This window comes from Bos grunniens, chromosome 17, assembly GCF_055505025.1.
Source record: "Bos grunniens cultivar Pamir isolate PY7600 chromosome 17, Bosgru_T2T1.0, whole genome shotgun sequence".
In the NCBI taxonomy this organism is placed as follows: domain Eukaryota; kingdom Metazoa; phylum Chordata; class Mammalia; order Artiodactyla; family Bovidae; genus Bos; species Bos grunniens.
In genome coordinates, this window is record NC_141181.1 from 62626238 (window position 1) to 62645635 (window position 19398).

A 19398-nucleotide genomic window follows, 5' to 3' on the forward strand; every position below is an offset into this window, starting at 1 on the left:
TTTACCTTCCCACCAGTAGGGCACAAGTGTTCCAGTTTTCTCCACCTCCTCTCCAACATTGTTCTTTTCTGTTTTCTTTTGTTTTTGTAGTGGTCATGCTAATGGATATGAGGTGGCATCTCATTGTAGTTTAGCTTGACATTTCCCTAAGGATGAGTGACATCGAGCATCTTTTCATATGCGAAAGGTCATTTGTGTATCTTCTTTGGAGAAATTTCCATTTGAGTCCTTTGCCCATGTTTTGAATCAGGCTGTGTGGTTTTTTGTTGTTGAGTTTTAGGAGTTTTCGCTATGTATTTTGGATAGTAGTTCCTTATCAGATATATGATTGGCAACTGTTTTCTCTCATTCTGTGGGTGGCCTTTTCACTCTGTGAATATATAGTAATTTTGGATGCACAAAATTTAAGTATTTTCCTAAAGTCCATCTTGTCTGTTTTTCTTCTGTTTCTGTGCTTTTGGTGTCATAGCTGAGAAACCTTTGCCAAATCCAGTGCTGTGAAACTTTTGCCTTACGCTTTCTCCTATGAGGTTTATAGGAACACAGGTTTCCTGAATGGGGATTCTCCAGGAGCCTGCCAGACACGCAAACTAGTAGTCATGCTATGGGTAGGCTTTTGAGGGAGCTCCAGACCGTTCTGTCCATTCTACCAGGCTGCCTGTTTTCACAGCCGTTGCAGTTGAGACGATGCAGTTGAGCTGTACTTGAGATGACTCGTGGGCACCTGAGGAGAAGGCTATGGGAGTTGGGTAGTTAAAAGTTCACACACCTCACTGCTCTCACCAAGATTGAGCTGTTTTGTTGTTGTATGACCTAGACAGTTTCCACACTTGCAAAAAAGTTGACTGTGACTGTTTTTGCCAGTGTTACCACTGCTTTTGTGGAGGAGGGGGCTTCTGTAGACCCTTATTTTGACCTTTTGGAAGTGCTTCCCATTTTCCCTCTTCACTTGATATGAAGCCAGATGAATGCAGTGTTAATGCAAAGCCTCTTTAGTTCCACAGTAGTATTTAAGCTTACTAGGTGCTTTTGTGTGCCACTGTGATTCATTCCTTTCCGTTGCTGTACTCCTCTGTTTCTCTGTGTGGATCTGTCACAATTTAACGTCCATTGTATTATCTGTGAATACAACGTGGAGTTCTTTTGGAATACTGTGAAGTATGCTTCTGTGTCCATTATTATCTAGTCAGAGGATGCAGATGTCAGGGTAGAAAGGTCAAGGGTATTCAGTATATGCTATTTCAAAGTGGCTGCCAGTTTACATTTCTAAAGCAATTGATGAGAGTTTCCACTGTTCCATGGTAATACTTGGAATTTTCCTTCTTCTGTAATCAGTCTTGTGAGTGTATAGTGATATCTCTCTACGGCTAGATAACCTGCATTTCTCTGAATACTAAAGAGATTGGACACCTTCACAAATGGTTTTGGGCCCATCTTTTGCATTTTGACTCCACTGGAATAAGCTTTCACCCCCATGCATCCATCCAAACTGCCAGCTCCGGGATGTCAGTGGATAAACAACTCTCCATTGTCAAATTAAATGATCAACATGAGGCCCTCAGGCTATGGACCTACCAGCAGCATTTAAATGATAATATGTGTCCTTTAAGCAATATGAGTGGACCTAGAAAGAGTCATGATGAACAGGGAAGCCTGGCATACTGCAGTCCATGGGGTCACAGAGAGTCAGACATGACTGAGTGACTGAACTGAACTGAACTGAAAGAAGTAAATTAGTCAGAGAAGGAGAAATATCATATGACATCCCTTTTATGTGGAATCTAAAATGATACAAGTGAACTTACAAAGCAGAAACAGACTCACAGACTTTGTAAAGGAACTTATAGTTGCCAGGGGAAAAGTTAGGGGTGAAAGGATAGTTAGGGAGTTTGATATGGACATGTACACCCTGCTGTATTTAAAATAGGTAACCAACAAGGACCTGCTATAGCACATGGAACTCTGCTCAATGTTATGCGGCAGCCTGGATGGGAGGGGAGTTTGAGGGTGAATGGATACATGTATATTTACCACTGAATCCTTTCCTATTCACCTGAAACTATCACAGCATTGTTAATCTGCTATACCCCAATACAAAATAAAAAGTTAAAAAACAGAAACAAAAAAGGTAATGGGTGTATTCTGACTTACTTTTTAAAAGAATAACTGTCTGCTGGGTGGAAAATAGGCTCTTGTGTGAGACAAGACCAGTTAAAAACTTTTGAAGTTGTCTAGGAGGGGGTGATGGTAATTTGCAGTGTACTGGAGAGTTGAAAGTGGTGGTAATGGGTTACATTTTGGGTATGTATTGAAGGTAGGGCCAAGAGAATTCGTAGATGCCCTGAGTTTGTGATGCTGAAAGCTCAGCTTCCCTGTACACTGATGCCAAATCAAATCTCAAAGACAGAGTTTTGGGTGAAGTAGAGACGAGAAGCTTTATTGCTTTGGCAGGCAAAGGCGAACACAGTGAGCTAATGCCCTCAATACCAAGTGTCTTAACTTGGGGAAGATAGTGACAAGCTTTATAGTAATTGTTCAAAGAGGGCATGATCAGCTCATGGGCATTCTTCTAGTGGGTTGACGGTGAGGTAGGTAGGAGTCCACATCATCAACCTTCAGGTCCAACTCATCTGGTGTCTACATGCTATAGGCAATATGCCATCATTAATCATTAACTTCTCCTACCTCGAGAGGGCTTCAATATCTTCAAAATAGCTCAAAGATACTGTTGTATGTATCCTTTGATGGGGAAACAGGACCTTGCCCCAAGGCTGCTCTTGACTGTTTTTCCTTGGTCTCTCATTCCCACCCTTCCCTAATAAGCAACTGTTCGAATCTGTCCATTGGAACTCAGGGAAGGTCATGGAAGCTGACAGAAGGCTGTTTCCTGTCATCAAAGCAATGGGGGACACCAAGGCCTTGTGCCCAGGAGCCCTACAGGGCCCTGCACTGTACCATTTGTAGAGTAAAAGTCCTCTAGAAATACATTCTTCTCTTGGTTTTCAGGGCAACACTCTCTCTTGGTGGTACCCCTACCACACTGGCCAATATTTCTCTCACTTCTTTCCTGAATTCTCCTCATCTCATCACCATCTACACAGAGGGCACCTTGGGGCTTAGTCCTCACTGGGTCCTCGGATCTCTTCCCTTCTCTAGCTGTACTTGCTCCCTTGGCAGTGTCACCTGGTCCCATTGCTTGAAATATCATCTGAACACTGACAACCATCACATATAGAGAAGTCTGGCTGACTTCTCTCTTGAATTCCAGACTCAGTCATCTTACTGCCAAGCTGACATGGCCACATGGGTGTTTAATGGGCATCTCAAACTGAATGTGTCTGGTGCGTGCTTTCTCCACACTCATCCGCATCTCAATAAAGGGCAACTCTCTTCTTGCAGTTGCTCAGGGAAAGCTACTGGAACCATCCTTCCTTTCTGCCTGTCTCTCACTCTCTTTGTCTGTTCCATCAGCAAATCCTTGTAGCTCTACCTTACAGTATACCCAAATTCCAGCCTCTTCTCATCACTGTCACTACAGCCATCCTCCTAAAAGCTTCCAATATTGTCCACTTGGCAAATCACAGGAGTCTCTAAGGGTTCTCCGCTTCTGCCTTTCCCCTGTCCCTGCCTGTTCCTGACTGCCATAGCAGATGGGGTTATCCTTCAGTGCTCCTCAGCTCTGTTTACTCCTTTGCTAAAACCCTTCCCTGCTTCCCATCTCCGCTGAAATAAAAACATAATTCCTTTCCAAGTCTTCATGTGTCTGGTCTCCTCTCAGCCCGCATACTACTCTCTGTGATGCTCACTGTGTCCAGATATACTGACCTCCGTGCTGTTCTTCAAACATGCCAGGCATGCTCCCATTTCAAGGCCTTTTCACTTAGAGTTCCCTCCCCCTGGTTTGCTCTTCCCCCTGATACCCGAGCTTCTTCCCTCACTTTCTGCATGTCTCTCCTCCAGTATCGCCTTATCAGACAGGACTTCTCTGACCGTTGGCCTGAAATAGCATTCTATGCTAATAGCATTACTCTTGTTCCCTTTGCATTCATGGCATTCCATCACACACATCACAGCCTGGCACATTGTGTAGTTTTCTGTTTATTTGTGTCAGTTTTGTAAGTTTTAAAATTTTCAAAAAAAATAATAAAAATTTCATGGGATCAGAGACTTTATCTTATTGACTACCATTTCCACAGTAATAGAACAGTTCATGGATGAAGACTCAGTAGCAGCCAAATGAATGACTGAATGAATGTGCGATTAGAGGCGGCGGCAACAAGTCTCATTTTCTGATTAAAATTAGACGTCTGTAGAAAGCATCAAGCTTGGCTAGCAACTGTCCTGGGCCATTTACATGCTAAAGATTGAGGTTAGTCAGAAGAGGGAGGAAGCTGGAGTCCTTGATTAGAATCCAATAAGCAAGATTACTTTGCATGCCACCATGATCTTGAGAAAAACAATAAAGTCCCCATCACTCTTACCCATAACTGCACCCAAGGCAGTGACTGCCACACTAGCCAGATCTTGTGCCTCACTCCCAGAGATGTACGATTGAGTAGGGGAAATAGAATACGTTTGCAGATGGTGATATGGTAGGTCAGAATGCCATCGATGTAAAGGAAATTCAGTATGATGACTTGATAGTGGCTAAATTATATCATTGCTGAATAGCTTAGAATTAACAATACTGTCTTACATCCATCATCACATTTGATTTTAGATTATCTCAGCATTTATTTGAGCACCTGCTGTATGCCAGGTACTGCACTAGATACCATCACTTATGTGATCTAACTGAATCTCCCAGTCACGCTGTGTGGTTGAGAACCCTTTGTGTGGTTATCCAACTGAGGAGGAAACCCAGGCCTGAGGTTAGTGAAGTTCCACATCTCAGACCAATCAGCCAAAAAGTAACACTTGGGACTTGGGAACGTGGAATATGGAAGCCCCCTCAATCAGAAGAAAGGCAATATTATCCTTTATGAAAAGGCTGTTTTTCACTCTCAGAAATTTTTTCCTGGTTGGATTTGTTAGGCTCGAAGAACACAAGGCCTGAAGCCTATACAGCACTCATGCTCTTAGCTCCAAGGAGAAGAAGGGAGTTCTGACAGTGCTTAGGAAAGCTATCCTACTCTTTTCTCTTAATGCTTGAGTGGTTTTGGAAACACAATTGTTATAGCCGTTATATACTGTTATAGCTGTTATTAGCTGCTATAAAGACAGCTAATGGGACAATAAAATTGATTAAAAATGGTATCTGTTCTTGGAAAAACTCTAGTGTAAGACTAATAGATTATATAAAATGTAAATTCTTCAATGCAGACTCAGTAGTTGGGGGAATTTAACATATATATATATAATTTTATTGCAGCAGTTTTAGTTCTCCAATAGAGATTTCTGTCCGTGAGCTTTCCTTAGATCATGAAGGTCAGTTACCTCAAAGTTGAAATGCATTCTCATTTTTAAAAAGCAAAGAATTAATCGGTACCTTTTGCTTTATTTGGCATATTTATTTTCATTTCTGTATTTTTATAGTGACATAATTTATCCATGGAATGGTAAAGGATGGCTTTAGGTAGATAAAGATGGCTTTGGCCAGTGGAAGACATGAGGGAGAGCAGCTTTTTCTCCTGTTGCCTGGCACTGACATTATGTCTTTTTCGTTTCTACTTTTCATGTGAAATCATCTGCAGCCAGCTCGTGATTGTTAGATGACTGAAAATGCTTTACTGGGAGAAATTGTAGTTTTGGAGTTTATTCCTTTTGTATGCTACATGGTTTTCTTTCTGTTTCCCTGCCAACACAAGAGTATGTCCAGAATTTGAGATTCTAAGAACATGTTCCGTGAGTAAAAACACATTTCTCGCTCTCCAGGTACCTTGGAAACATCACTTGACCATAAGGATGCATATATGCTCCTTGTTCTACAGAAAACAACCACTTGATGATCTGTTTCAGGCTGACTTTCTTATAGGCTGTTCCTAAGAGTATCCTCAAAGGGAACCCATGTTTTCATTTTCAAAAAATGGAGGTATGCAGGAGCAGTTTCAAGAGCCTCACTGGAGCTGTGACATTTACCAGCTTATTAGGGGAAGGGAAAGGTAAGGTCATTCAGTAGAAACAAGGCTATGATCAAAAGCCCAGAGTGGAAAGTGACCGCGGTATGTAGTGAAGACAGAGGTTCTTCCTCTTTGACATAGCAATATGAGGAAATAACTTGTTTTCAAAAGTCATGGGAGACAGTGGTTGGAAACGGACAGGAGGTTGCAATTGTCACAATCCTTTAATGTTCCACCAAGTGTATATTTTCTGCCCTAGATAATGGGGGCAGGGTCCAGGGAGCCCTGGGGGTGAGAGGGGCAATGCGAGTTCCTGAACTCCAGGCTGGCAATAAAATCAGTCTGGGGAATCAGAGGCCTGATGTTAGATTGGCCAGGAAGATATTTTATAGCAATGAAATAGTCATGAGGTTGCAAACACTTGGTCAGTCATGATTCCACGTCTGATGTTTTCTTTTTAAATATTTTAAAAAATATTTTCTACCTGAGAGAAGAGTCACCATGGGTATGTTATTCACAGAGTGATTCGTTACCCTCATGTATTTCATTCCGGCATAACCTCCTTACATAACCTCCTATGTAAGACTTTCATAATTGTATTGAATAACAAAAGTGGTATTGGATTGGTCTTTCCTATTCTTCCCTCCTGCACAGAATTTTAAAACTGAATGTCCAGAAGCATGGGGAATTTTATTTTTAAAGAGTCAGCCATTTGTAATCATCCTTGAAGGAAACCTGCTCTGGGTTTTGAGAAAACCTTTTGATGAGCGCATTTGCCCAAAGGAAACACCAAAATTGTACTCTGAACTTATGTTAGTAAACACAAGAAGGTTTTTTTTTTTAATTTTTAATACATTTTCAAAAAATTTTGCAAACTAATATAAAACTTTATTTTGTGCAGAATCACATCCCTGTGAGGTTGATGATATCACCTGTGTTTATAAATCTTTTTTTTTTTCCTTCAGCTGGGCCCAGAGAAGAGAGTGGAATTTGACTTCAGGTTATGAGGACATTCCCAAAAGCACTCTTACATGAACAAGAAGAGAGGTCAAGTTAGGGATATCCAAAGAGAGAACCTATCCAAGTCTCCCTGTGAGTGTTAATACTGGCTACATCAAAATTTCACTGTAATTTCCCTCTTCCTCCCTCCCTGCCAGCCCAGAGCCTGAACGTGGCTACGCTTTGCAAAGCTAAGGAAGGGCTTCGATCCCCACTGGCCACAGGGAGCACAGGGAGGACAACAGCCACCCAGGGAAGGCAGATAAAGGATAGCAAGAAGTCACTGTCAGAATTTGCTGGGGCAGCGACTGGCTAGGTCATGAGTCACTGCCAACACAGGTTATTGGAAAGTGTAAGCAGGCATTTCTCAGAGTCCCCCAAACTAAATGGGCCAGAGAGTACACTTAGCAGAGGCAGTCACACAAAATACAGAACATTGCACCTTGAACCTGGAGATTTCCAAAGCGAGTTACCCTATCTTCTCTCTCCTGCACACATTAAAACTGGTCACTTCTCTCCTATAGTCTACCCTAAAGAGCTTTGGCCTTCAATGCCGAGACTGTGGAGTTTCCACGCATTTTAAGATTCACCTGACAACTTATAAATCTGTTCATTTTTTTTATCATTCTTTCAGAAGAAGTTTATTTAAAGGGCTTTCCTAACCTTTGTTTCCTGCCTTTAACGTGGTCTTGTAAACGTGAGGGTTGGTTGTAAAGACAGCAACTAAAAATTTTAAAATAATCTATACAGCTTTTGTATTTGCTAAATTTTGTTGTCAAATATTGTGAAATCCTAAGTAGGTTTTATTGATTGATTCTCAATTATCTACCTGACTTTTGGTTTTTAAAGGACACCTTTAAGTTAGCTAAGCATAATTACCCTAAATCAGGATTCCCTTCTATTTCTTCAGTTTTTTAAAAAAGACTATGCTTACTAGGTTTTATTATAGTCATCAGCCTGTGCACTTAGGAAGGTTACCACTTCTGTTCTGCACTGGAATGCTTCTCAGCAGAAATCCTCCACATCTTTTTCAGAAGTCTCTAATGACAGGTTTACCTTTGGAGGCCTTCAGTTACCCAGTTTCACCCTTGTTCTCAAAGCCACTACCAACTAATAGTGTGCTTTCACATGAATCTTGACCTGGCATACGATGTCTGTTGCTATTGCTAAGTCACTTCAGTCGTGTCCAACTCTGTGTGACCCCATAGACAGCAGCCCACCAGGCTCTCCCATCCCTGGGATTCTCCGGGCAAGAACACTGGAGTGGGTTGCCATTTCCTTCTCCAGTGCATGAAAGTGAAAAGTGAAAGTGAAGTCGCTCAGTCATGTCCGACTCTTAGCGACCCCATGGACTGCAGCCTTCCAGGCTCCTCCATCCATGGAATTTTCCAGGCAAGAGTACTGGAGTGGGGTGCCATTGCCTTCTCCGATACAATGTCTAGAGATTTGATTACCAGCAAATCTTGTGGTCTGGAAATTTACATAACTGAAGGCTTGAATTTGGATTTTGCTCTGAAGTTTGGTTTTGTTCCACCAAAAGTAATTAGCATCAGCTTCTTGAAAGCCTAAACCAGGTTTTACCCTTCTTTTGTTTGCTTTTTTCCCACTCACATAGGAGTGGGCAGTTAGAAGAGGGATTCAGCAACTGTACCATCAAAAACTGATGCTCGGAAACTTTCCCAAGGCTGAGAATACTTAACCTGTAGCAACACAGCACCTGAGAAAGGTTTCAGTTGTGCTCTGTCTAGGAACTAGCAAGAGTATCCAGTTACATTACCATCTTATTTTAGGGTTGGCTCTGGTGAAGTCATTCACTTGGTCAACATTTCCTGAGAACCTAAGGTGATCTGGGCCCTCAGAGCTGAAAAGGGCATAAACCTATCACTCCATGATGGCAGAATGTAATAAGGGAAAGGATTCTTTCATCAATAATAACTACACAGTGTGGCAAGTTCATGATAGAGATCAACATTGATTTATAAGGCTTCTGTTTCATTAGAGTCACTGAGAAGGAAGTCACATCCTGGGCAATTAAGGATATATCAGTTGTCTTCCCTCTCACTTTTTTTTTTTCACTAAAGGAAAAGGCTCATGAGGTAGTAGAGAATGTAGACTGTCATCCTTGGGCAGAATGCAGTCCAGTTCTAGGGCAAAACTCTCTGATCTCCAGTTCTTCATGGACAAGATGGAGGTCTGATAGAGTAGCTGGGATGATTAAGAATTAATGTAAAGTATATAGCACAGTGTCTTGCACAGAATGGGTAATGTTATGTAATACATGCTTGGTGTTCTCTTTATACACAATTGACTCCCCTCCAAAGCTCTATTTGTTTGGACTATCAGTCGACAATATATTAATTTAAAAATGAAATGAGAAATAAATATAATAAGTGAAGTAGAAAAACAGAAAGAAAAAAGAATAATCAATACTTCCAGCTGAACTCCACGCTGAACAAGATTGCTTAGGTTGCTTCCTTTCCCCCATGCACCCAGACACAGGGTGATCAGACCTCTCTGGATCAAATGTAGCTTCCTCTAAAGCAAACTGGAAGAAACAGGTAATAGGCTCCATAAAGTCCATAAAAGCTATAGTGGTACTTTATCTGAAAACAAACATTTATTTACTTTTTCATTTAAACATTTTTATTTAATGAATAAGGACGTCCCTGGTGGCTCAGATGGTAAAGTGTCTGTGTACAATGTGGGATACCCGGGTTCGATCCCTGGGTTGGGAAGAACCCCTGGAGAAGGAAATGGCGACCCCCTCCAGTACCCTTGCCTGGAAAATCCCATGGATGGAAGAGCCTGGTAGGCTACAGTCCATGGGGTTGCAAAGAGTCGGACATTATATTAATGAATATACTTCTAAAAGCAAATTAGGTGAACAAATCATATAAATAACTTTCTTAACATAATATGTAATAGTGAATGAGGTGAAAAAACAAAGATAGCAGTGTGTGTACACACACACACACCTGCATGTGCACACGCACACACAGATAAGATCTTAGGTCAAGCAAAGTAGACACGATTCGACATTCCCTGGAAAACAGAGGAAGTCAAATTTGCCATACTAAGAAGAGACATTGATAAGAATAATCCATGAGAAAAGTGTAATTTAAATGAGTTTCATGAAATGTGAAAATGGGAAAAAGTAGTAAAACATTGTCTTTTCGATAACTTTACACATGTACATATAATCAATTACTAAAATAATTTCCTTCTAAACAAGAAAATCCCTCCTCCCACATCTGGACATTTGTGCAGACCATAGAGTCCGAAACAGAGCCTGTGCAACTGTCAGTGCCCACAGCACGTTGCCCAGCTGACCTCCTTCCTACCCAACGTATCGAGAGTTTGCAATGTTAGCACTTCTTCCTAGCACTACTCATTTTCTGCCCCTGGTTCCTCCACTTATCTGACTGCCTCCTCTATTTGAACAGCTTCTTCTTCGGATTCTTCGAGGTCCTCTTGTGAGCACTGTGACATATCCTTTCTAGCCCGAAAACTGGCAGCAATAACTAGAGCTAAAAATATTGCTAAGAGAAAAAGGGGGACTATATACAGTATCTTGTCAAGGCTCTGGCTTTCATCTTTATTTTCACTGTTTCTGCGAAAATTAACAACCTCTGAATCATGACTTTTGCTTTCTTCTTCACTTGGATTATTGTTGATACTGTCCCTTGGTTTACCAGAGGAGCCACTGTCCACACTACCCCCATTTCCAGGAGTTTTGCAGTCGGGGGGCGCATAGCCATCCTCACAATGGCAGTGCCTAAAATTGTTGCAAACTCCTTTCCCGTTACACAGTTCTGTTGTCTCACAGTTGTACCCAAGTGAGGTGTAATCAGTACACAAGTGATTCATGCAGACTTTGTGTGGGGCACAGAGAGTGCCAGTGTGTGCATCTCCATCATCAGGGACATCAGCAGTGCCATAGGCATCCATGCTCCAGCACCAGTCATCTTTGTGAGCGACCTGGATCAGTGTATGATTGGGTTTGAGTTGTGGTATCTCTCTAACATTTGTACATATAAGTTTGCCACAAAATATGTTATCATCTGCACACTTCAGATATGTTAACCTCGGTGAGCTGGTGGTACCACAGTTTCCAAACCGGTCCCCTCTTGTGTTCATTGAAACGTAACACATTTCTGGGGCAGACCTTGCAGGGGACCCGTATATATCCATGCATTGATTGTCAGGGTTCTTACACCGACCTCCAGCACAGTAGTGAATTCTGTCACACATGGTACCATCTAGCTTATAGCTGTCTCTGGGACATTCTCCCGAGGAACCATTACAATACTCTGGGAGGTCACACTCTCCCAGAGCAGCACGGCACATGAATCCCTGGTATCTCAGGCGACATTTATCACAGCAGAGTCCGTCACTACATTCTGCATGCTCTCTCAGCTTACATCTGGTGTCACAGCATGGGTGCCTTTCACAGTTAGAACCACAGTCACACTGCTCAGGTCCTTCTACAATGCCATCGCCACAGCGGGAAGCCCTCCGTAAGCGGCCTTTGTGCCCAGGCTTGTTGAACAGGCAGGCCCCCTTGTGTTCCCAGAGGAACCGGTGGAAGAAGTCAGAGCTGCAGTTGCTGAAGCCACTTTCTTTAGTGATGTTTTCACGCATGAGGCAGAAGGGCCGGTCTTTACAAATGCAGGCCGGATGGTCGTGCCGAATACCCAAGTTGTGTCCAAGCTCATGGACCATGAGCGCTGCAAACAGGAGGACATCCTCGTGGTGGAAGGATTCCACGGCTGCCGCAAAATCACTGGAGCAGGCACCACTGAGAAATGCCTGCCCCGTATCCTCTCTAGGATGCTGTCCCACGATCATGTGGGCAACATCATGCTTCACACGATGGAAGAGCTTCTCTTGTCTCCAGCTGTTGAAATTCCTGAGTGCAACTTGCAGGTCCACGGGGACCTCTGTGAGGTCCCCCTCCGTCCAAATCTCCATTCCAGCCAGCACCACCTCTGTGTTTATTCCCCTTGTGAAGCTGTTGGCCAGAGCGATGATGTCCATTACTCTCTGGACTGTCTGATTGACGTCACTGCCCCACATTTGGAACCGCTGGTTGTTGACCACGACAAACATCTCCACGTACTTGGTATGTGACCACAAGTCGGATGGCACCTGCCAGCTGTGAGGCTTGCCGCTCTCTGGTCGCCGGCTGGTGGACGCCACTTGGCTGTCTTTGGACGTGACGCCACAGGAGACTCGAGCTTCGTGGGCCATGGCGTACAACAGGTGTTCAAACCGTTTGGAAGAGTGCACGGGCTCAAGGCCATAGGATTTTCCCTCCTTAATCAGGAGGCCCCTGAGGCCTGAACAGGTGTTGACAGAAACAAAAGAACCTGGGACTCCTTCTATGTAGCCTTCGTAGTGACAGTCCCGCGAGATGAGAGGCATTTCTTGCCCCAGGATGCCATCGTGGTAGCTGAAGACCGGGAAGTTATCCACAAAGTAGTCTGTCTTCAGCGTCAGGTGAATCAGCTGCCTCTGGCCCTGCATAAATAGCACATAGGAGAGCTTTTCCACTTGGTCTTCCCTTCCTTCCACTGTCAGACTCTTGGGAATGACTACTTCATAGGAAGAGTGATGTGGTGAGCCCAGGTCACAGTACAGGCTTGGCAGAGAAATCAGTACCAAGAACAACAGGATCCCCAACCTGGCACATGAAAGTCCTGGCACCAGGGCCAGCCTCAAGCCCTTCATGTGAGGAGCCCAAGTTTGAAGCACTCTGATAGCCTCAGACATAGCCAGTTGCCTTTTCCATAGAGAAGGCAGTACAGAGGCAGAGTCTCTCACAGACGCTGCCACTGACATGGCCCTAGTGAATCAGTTGATGATGCAGGGCTTGTGTCCAGCAGCAGCAGCAGCTCTCCCTGACACACAGACCCTCTGTCACAGGTACTCACTTCAGATCTATGCTGGCTGCACGCAGGGCGGCTCTTGCCTGCCTCTCAGAGGTCAGCCTCTGGCTGTGTCCTTTCTAGTCTTTTGGATCTCTCTGTTATGCTTCAAATAGTCTTTTCTCTGTGACTTCCCTCCACACCCTCAACTCCAGTGGTTAAGATCTTCCTGACGTTAGGAAGAGCTGTAATCATGAAGAGGGACTGCAGACTCTAAAATGCAAGACTGTACCTTGAGAAAGGAAACAAAACCTCCATGTCTTCTTGAGTTGGACCGCATGGAACACCCCTCCCCCACTCTCCCATCGTCCGTTGCTCAGCTGACTCCTAATGTTCTAGACCAGGAGGCTTGGACGTCTTCAGTGGGCACGCTCCATTGCCCGTTTCCTCTCTCCTAAAGCTCTTGTTCTGTATCACATGGAGATTGTAACTAGATGTAACATGGCATTATAGATGCGATGCACAACAGACCAATCTGTTAGATAAAGCCAGTGTGGTACCTGCCTTGTGCCCCCAGATAGATAAACCCCAGTGTGCTGGTCACCCGTGGGACAAATGACATTCCCTACTTTTAAGAAAACATCATCAGAATTCAGTTTCTCAAGTTCTGTTTCTAACACAGTGTGTATTTATGACACTAAAAGTGTGTATGGGAGATGCCAGCAGAGCAGTCTCCCCGTTGTGCAGTTATCATGGGAACCTTGGTGGTAAGTATCTCCAGACCTATTACCATTCTTGGGCTGGTCTTGGCAGAGCAGTATCTTAAGACCATGCCTGTTGAAGACTAGGAATCCTGAAGTCTCCCCTGTGTTCGTATATGACTTCCATGTGTTCAGTGGCCACTTCTGTTTGTTCCTCCTTATACACTCTCCCAGGTCTAGAAGAGTGCTTGTTCAAGAGTAGACGAACAAGAATTATTGAATGACTAAATAGCTCCCAGGTATGGTTGCTGTGGTGTCTCACTTGCTGTATCTTCTGTGTTTCTACTCGGCTTCGTGCCTGCCCTGAATATCTGTAAATGTCTTCAGAAAAACGCACGAAAACCTTGCTGGCACAGACATGATCTCAAAATGTACTTCTTTCTACGTTTTGCTGTCCAGTTCACTCTCCTAATTTCTTCTGGCCTCATATTTCACTGAGAAAAATATTAACAGAAGCAATCAAAAGGATGCCTCCACATATGAACATTAGCTGAGTCCACCACCTGTATCTAAATGCTCCCCCCACTATCGTGAATAAATTGTCCTTGCTCCCGTCTAAGACCAATCCTTTTACTTGTGTGTGGGGTGTCCTTCCCTTTTAATTTCTCATGGACTTCATTCACTCTTACCTTTCTCCCTTCTCTCTTTTACATCTTGGGCATCTGTTTGTCCGCTGGATCCAGTCTTACTATTTGCTGTAATTTCTGACCTTTATAAAACCATCCCTCTCAGCCCACAGCACCTTCCAGTCACCATCTAGTTTCTCCTTTTCTGTTTCACAGTGAAATTCTTTGAAACAGTGTAGAGACATTCTGTTCCAGTACCACTCCTTTCTTTATTTTCTCAAATGTTTTTTATTTTGATCCGAACACAGTCACAAAATATGCATAGAGCATAAATGTGCTTTTCAGTGAATTAGTATTAAATAAAATGAGAAAGGCAGTACCTTTGATCTCACATATCTGAGGTTCCACAAAGAGCCAAGGTCATGGAGACAGAATGTAGAATACAGGTTACCCTGGGTAGGGAAGTAGAGGAATGGGGAGTTCTTGCAGACTTTCAGTTTAGGATGATGAAAAATTCTGGAAGTGGATATTGATGATGGTGGCACAACAACATGAATGAACTTAATACCAGTGAACTGTGCACTTCAAAATGGTTAAGATGGTTAATTTAATATTGTGTGTATTTTACTGAAAAAGAGAGAAATAGCAAGGAAGGGAGGGAGGGTGAGAGAGAGAAACAGCTGTGTTAAGTACAGCCCTGATGAGGTAATCAGTACTTTTAGCTTCTTAGAAGTCACCTGCGTGCCATTGCCAATCTCATGCCCTCCTGCTTCAGAGAGATCATGATCTTGTCTTTTACGATACCTACTTCCTCATCTTCTTTATTATTTTGGTTCCTAAATGTGTGCATCCTCAAATTATATCATTTTACTTTAGTTGTCTTTTAATAACAGCTTTATTGAGATATAAAGTCACATACCAGAATGCTCATCCTTTAAAGTGTACAATTCAGTGGTTTGTAGTATGATCGAAAAGTTATGCAGTCATCACCACAAGCAATTTTGGAACATTTTCCTCATGCCAAAATAAAACTCCCATGTCCATTAGCAGTCGCTCTCCACTCTCTGCTCCCTGCAGCCCCTGGTCACCGCTACTCTCCTTCCTATCTCTATGATTTTGTCTATTCTTGACAATCCATAGCAATGGATTCCTATATTATAGTTGTAGTCCTCTGTGGTTGGCTTATTTCACCTCACATAAAGTTTTCAAAGCTGTATCATAGCAGATACCAATAGTTTATTTCCTTTGGGCAAAATAACATTTTTTTAATATTGATATATCATAGTTTTTGATTCATCAATTATGAACATCATGTGAATGCAGAGTTCCAAAGAATAGCAAGAAGAGATAAGAAAGCCTTCCTCAGCAATCAGTGCAAAGAAATAGAGGAAAACAACAGAATGGGAAACACTAGAGATCTCTTCAAGAAAATTAGAGATACCGAGGGAACATTTCATGCAAAGATGGGCTTGATAAAGAACAGAAATGGTATGGACCTAACAGAAGTCAGAAGATATTAAGAAGAGGTGGCAAGAATACACAGAAGAACTGTACAAAAAGATGTCCCCGACCAAGATAATCACGATGGTGTGATCACTCACCTAGAGCCAGACATCCTGGAATGTGAAGTCAAGTGGGCCTTAGAAAGCATCACTAAGAACAAAGCTAGTAGAGGTGATGGAATTCCAGTTGAGCTATTTGAAATCCTGAAAGATGATGCTGTGAAAGTGCTGCACTCAATATGCCAGCAAATTTGGAAAACTCAGCAGTGGCCACAGGACTGGAAAAGGTCAGTCTTCATTCCAAAGAAAGGCAATGGCAACGAATGCTCAAACTACCACACAATTGCACTCATCTCGCACGCTAGTCAAGTAATGCTCAAAATTCTCCAAGCCAGGCTTCAGCAATACGTGAACCGTGAACTTCCAGATGTTCAAGCTGGTTTTAGAAAAGGCAGAGGAACCAGAGATCAAATTGCCAACATCCGCTGGATCATGGAAAAAGCAAGAGAGTTCCAGAAAAACATCTACTTCTGCTTTACTGACTATGCCAAAGCCTTTGACTGTGTGGATCACAACATACTGTGGAAAATTCTGAAAGAGATGGGAATACCAGACCACCTGACCTGCCTCTTGAGAAACCTATATGCAAGTCAGGAAGCAACAGTTAGAACTGGACATGGAACAACAGACTGGTTCCAAATAGGAAAAGGAGTACGTCAAGGCTGTATATTGTCACCCCGCTTATTTAACTCATATGCAGAGTACATCATGAGAAACGCTAGGCTGGAAGAAGCACAAGCTGGAATCAAGATTGCCGGGAGAAATATCAATAACCTCAGATATGCAGATGACACCACCCTTATGGCGGAAAGTGAAGAGGAACTCAAAAGCCTCTTGATGAAAGTGAAAGAGGAGAGTGTAAAAGTTGGCTTAAAGCTCAACATTCAGAAAACGAAGATCATGGCATCTGGTCCCATCAGCTCAGGGGAAATAGATGGGGAAACAGTGGAAACAGTGTCAGACTTTATTTTGGGGGGGGGTTCCAAAATCACTGCAGATGGTGACTGCAGCCATGAAATTAAAAGACGCTTACTCCTTGGGAGGAAAGTTATGACCAACCTAGACATTACTTTGCCAACAAAGGTCCGTCTAGTCAAGGCTATGGTTTTTCCAGTAGTCATGTGTGGAAGTGAGAGTTGGACTGTGAAGAAAGCTGAGTGCCGAAGAATCGATGCTTTTGAACTGTGGTGCTGGAGAAGACTCTTGAGAGTCCCTTGGACTGCAAGGAGATGCAGCCAGTCCATCCTAAAGGAGATCAGCCCTGGGTGTTCTTTGGAAGGACTGATGCTGAAGCTGAAGCTCCAATACTTTGTCCACCTGATGCGAAGAACTCACTCGTTGGAGAAGACCCTGATGCTGGGAAAGATTGAAGGCGGGAGGAGAAGGGGACAGAGGATGAGATGGTTGGATGGCGTCGTCAGCTCAATGGACATGAGTTTGAACAAGCTCCGGGAGTTGGCTGATTGACAAGGAAGCCTGGCGTGCTGCAGTCCATGAGGTTGCAACTTAGCGACTGAGTAACAACAACAACCGCTCACATAATTTGCCCTTTTAAAACAGGGTGTCTTGTTGAGTTGTAAGAGTTCTAAATGTTTCATGGGTACTAGCTCACCTCCGTCAGTATGTAATTTACAAATGTTTTCTCCGATTCTGTGGGCTTTTGCACTTTCTCAATGGTTACCTCTTAGAGTGGAAAATTATCTCATTTTTTTCTTTGGATTTTTTTCATTCTGTTAAAACATTCAGAATATAAAATTTTCCATTTTAACCAATTTTAAGTGTACACGTCAGTGGTACTAAGTAACGTCCCTGTTGTGCTACATTCAGTTCAGTTCAGTCGCTCAGTTGTGTCCGACTCTTTGCGGCCCCGTGAACCGCAGCACGCCAGGTCTCCCTGTCCATCACCAACTCCCGGAGTCCACCCAAACCCATGTCCTTTGAGTCGGTGATACCATCCAACCATTTCATCCTCTGTCGTCCCCTTCTCCTGCCCTCAATCTTTCCCAGCATCAGGGTCTTTTCAAATGAGTCAGCTCTTCACATCAGGTGGCCAAAGTATTGGAGTTTCAGCTTCAACATCAGTCCTACCAATGAACACCCAGGACTGATCTCCTTTAGGATGGACTGGTTGGATCTCCTTGCAGTCCAAGGGACTCTCAAGAGTCTTCTGCAGCACCACAGTTCAAAAGCATCAATTCTTACCACTGTCCATCTCCAGGACTCTTTTCGTTATGTAAAAATGAAACTATGCTCATTAAAGTATAAATCCCCATTATCTTCTTTCCCTTAGCCCCTAGCAACCTCTATCCTACTTTCTGTCTGTATGATTTTACTACACAAGTACATCATTTAAGTGGAATCTGACAGTATTTGTCTTCTTGCGACAAGCTTATTTCACTTAGCATAATGTCCTCAAGATCCATCCATGTTGTGGCAGTTTGCAGACTTTCCTCTTTTTTATGGGTGAATAATATTCCATTGTATGTACAGCCCACCTTTCGCTTCTCCATTCACCCCTCTGTGGGCACTCAGGTTGCTTCCACATTTTAGCTGTTGTGAATAATGCTGCTCTGAACATTACATGTATGGACATACAAAGCTGTCTTTGGGATCCTGCTTTGCATCCTTCTGGGCTTATACCTAGAAGTGAACTTGCTGGATCACATGGTCATTCTATTTTTAATATCTTTCAGGAGCTACCATACCATTCCACAGCAGCTGTAGCATTTTACCTTCCCACCAGTAGGGCACAAGTGTTCCAGTTTTCTCCACCTCCTCTCCAACATTGTTCTTTTCTGTTTTCTTTTGTTTTTGTAGTGGTCATGCTAATGGATATGAGGTGGCATCTCATTGTAGTTTAGCTTGACATTTCCCTAAGGATGAGTGACATCGAGCATCTTTTCATATGCGAAAGGTCATTTGTGTATCTTCTTTGGAGAAATTTCCATTTGAGTCCTTTGCCCATGTTTTGAATCAGGCTGTGTGGTTTTTTGTTGTTGAGTTTTAGGAGTTTTCGCTATGTATTTTGGATAGTAGTTCCTTATCAGATATATGATTGGCAACTGTTTTCTCTCATTCTGTGGGTGGCCTTTTCACTCTGTGAATATATAGTAATTTTGGATGCACAAAATTTAAGTATTTTCCTAAAGTCCATCTTGTCTGTTTTTCTTCTGTTTCTGTGCTTTTGGTGTCATAGCTGAGAAACCTTTGCCAAATCCAGTGCTGTGAAACTTTTGCCTTACGCTTTCTCCTATGAGGTTTATAGGAACACAGGTTTCCTGAATGGGGATTCTCCAGGAGCCTGCCAGACACGCAAACTAGTAGTCATGCTATGGGTAGGCTTTTGAGGGAGCTCCAGACCGTTCTGTCCATTCTACCAGGCTGCCTGTTTTCACAGCCGTTGCAGTTGAGACGATGCAGTTGAGCTGTACTTGAGATGACTCGTGGGCACCTGAGGAGAAGGCTATGGGAGTTGGGTAGTTAAAAGTTCACACACCTCACTGCTCTCACCAAGATTGAGCTGTTTTGTTGTTGTATGACCTAGACAGTTTCCACACTTGCAAAAAAGTTGACTGTGACTGTTT

The 19398-nt window shown here is 43.1% G+C and overlaps 2 protein-coding genes across 5 annotated transcripts in view; one reads left to right on the forward strand and one right to left on the reverse strand.

The window, feature by feature from the left end:
• Positions 1 to 19398, forward strand: part of TMEM116 (transmembrane protein 116) — a 120058-nt gene that overhangs the window by 70290 nt on the left and 30370 nt on the right. The window lies entirely within an intron of this gene.
• LOC147355566 (disintegrin and metalloproteinase domain-containing protein 1a-like) lies at positions 9684 to 15452 on the reverse strand. Its single transcript, XM_086348181.1, has one exon. The coding sequence runs from the start codon at positions 12897 to 12899 to the stop codon at positions 10473 to 10475; it is 2427 nt and encodes an 808-aa protein (XP_086204307.1). The 5' UTR covers positions 12900 to 15452; the 3' UTR covers positions 9684 to 10472.

Excerpts from the sequence above, each read along its gene's own strand:
- LOC147355566 (XM_086348181.1), bottom strand. The coding sequence starts at position 12,899 with ATGTCAGTGGCAGCGTCTGTGAGAGACTCTGCCTCTGTACTGCCTTCT.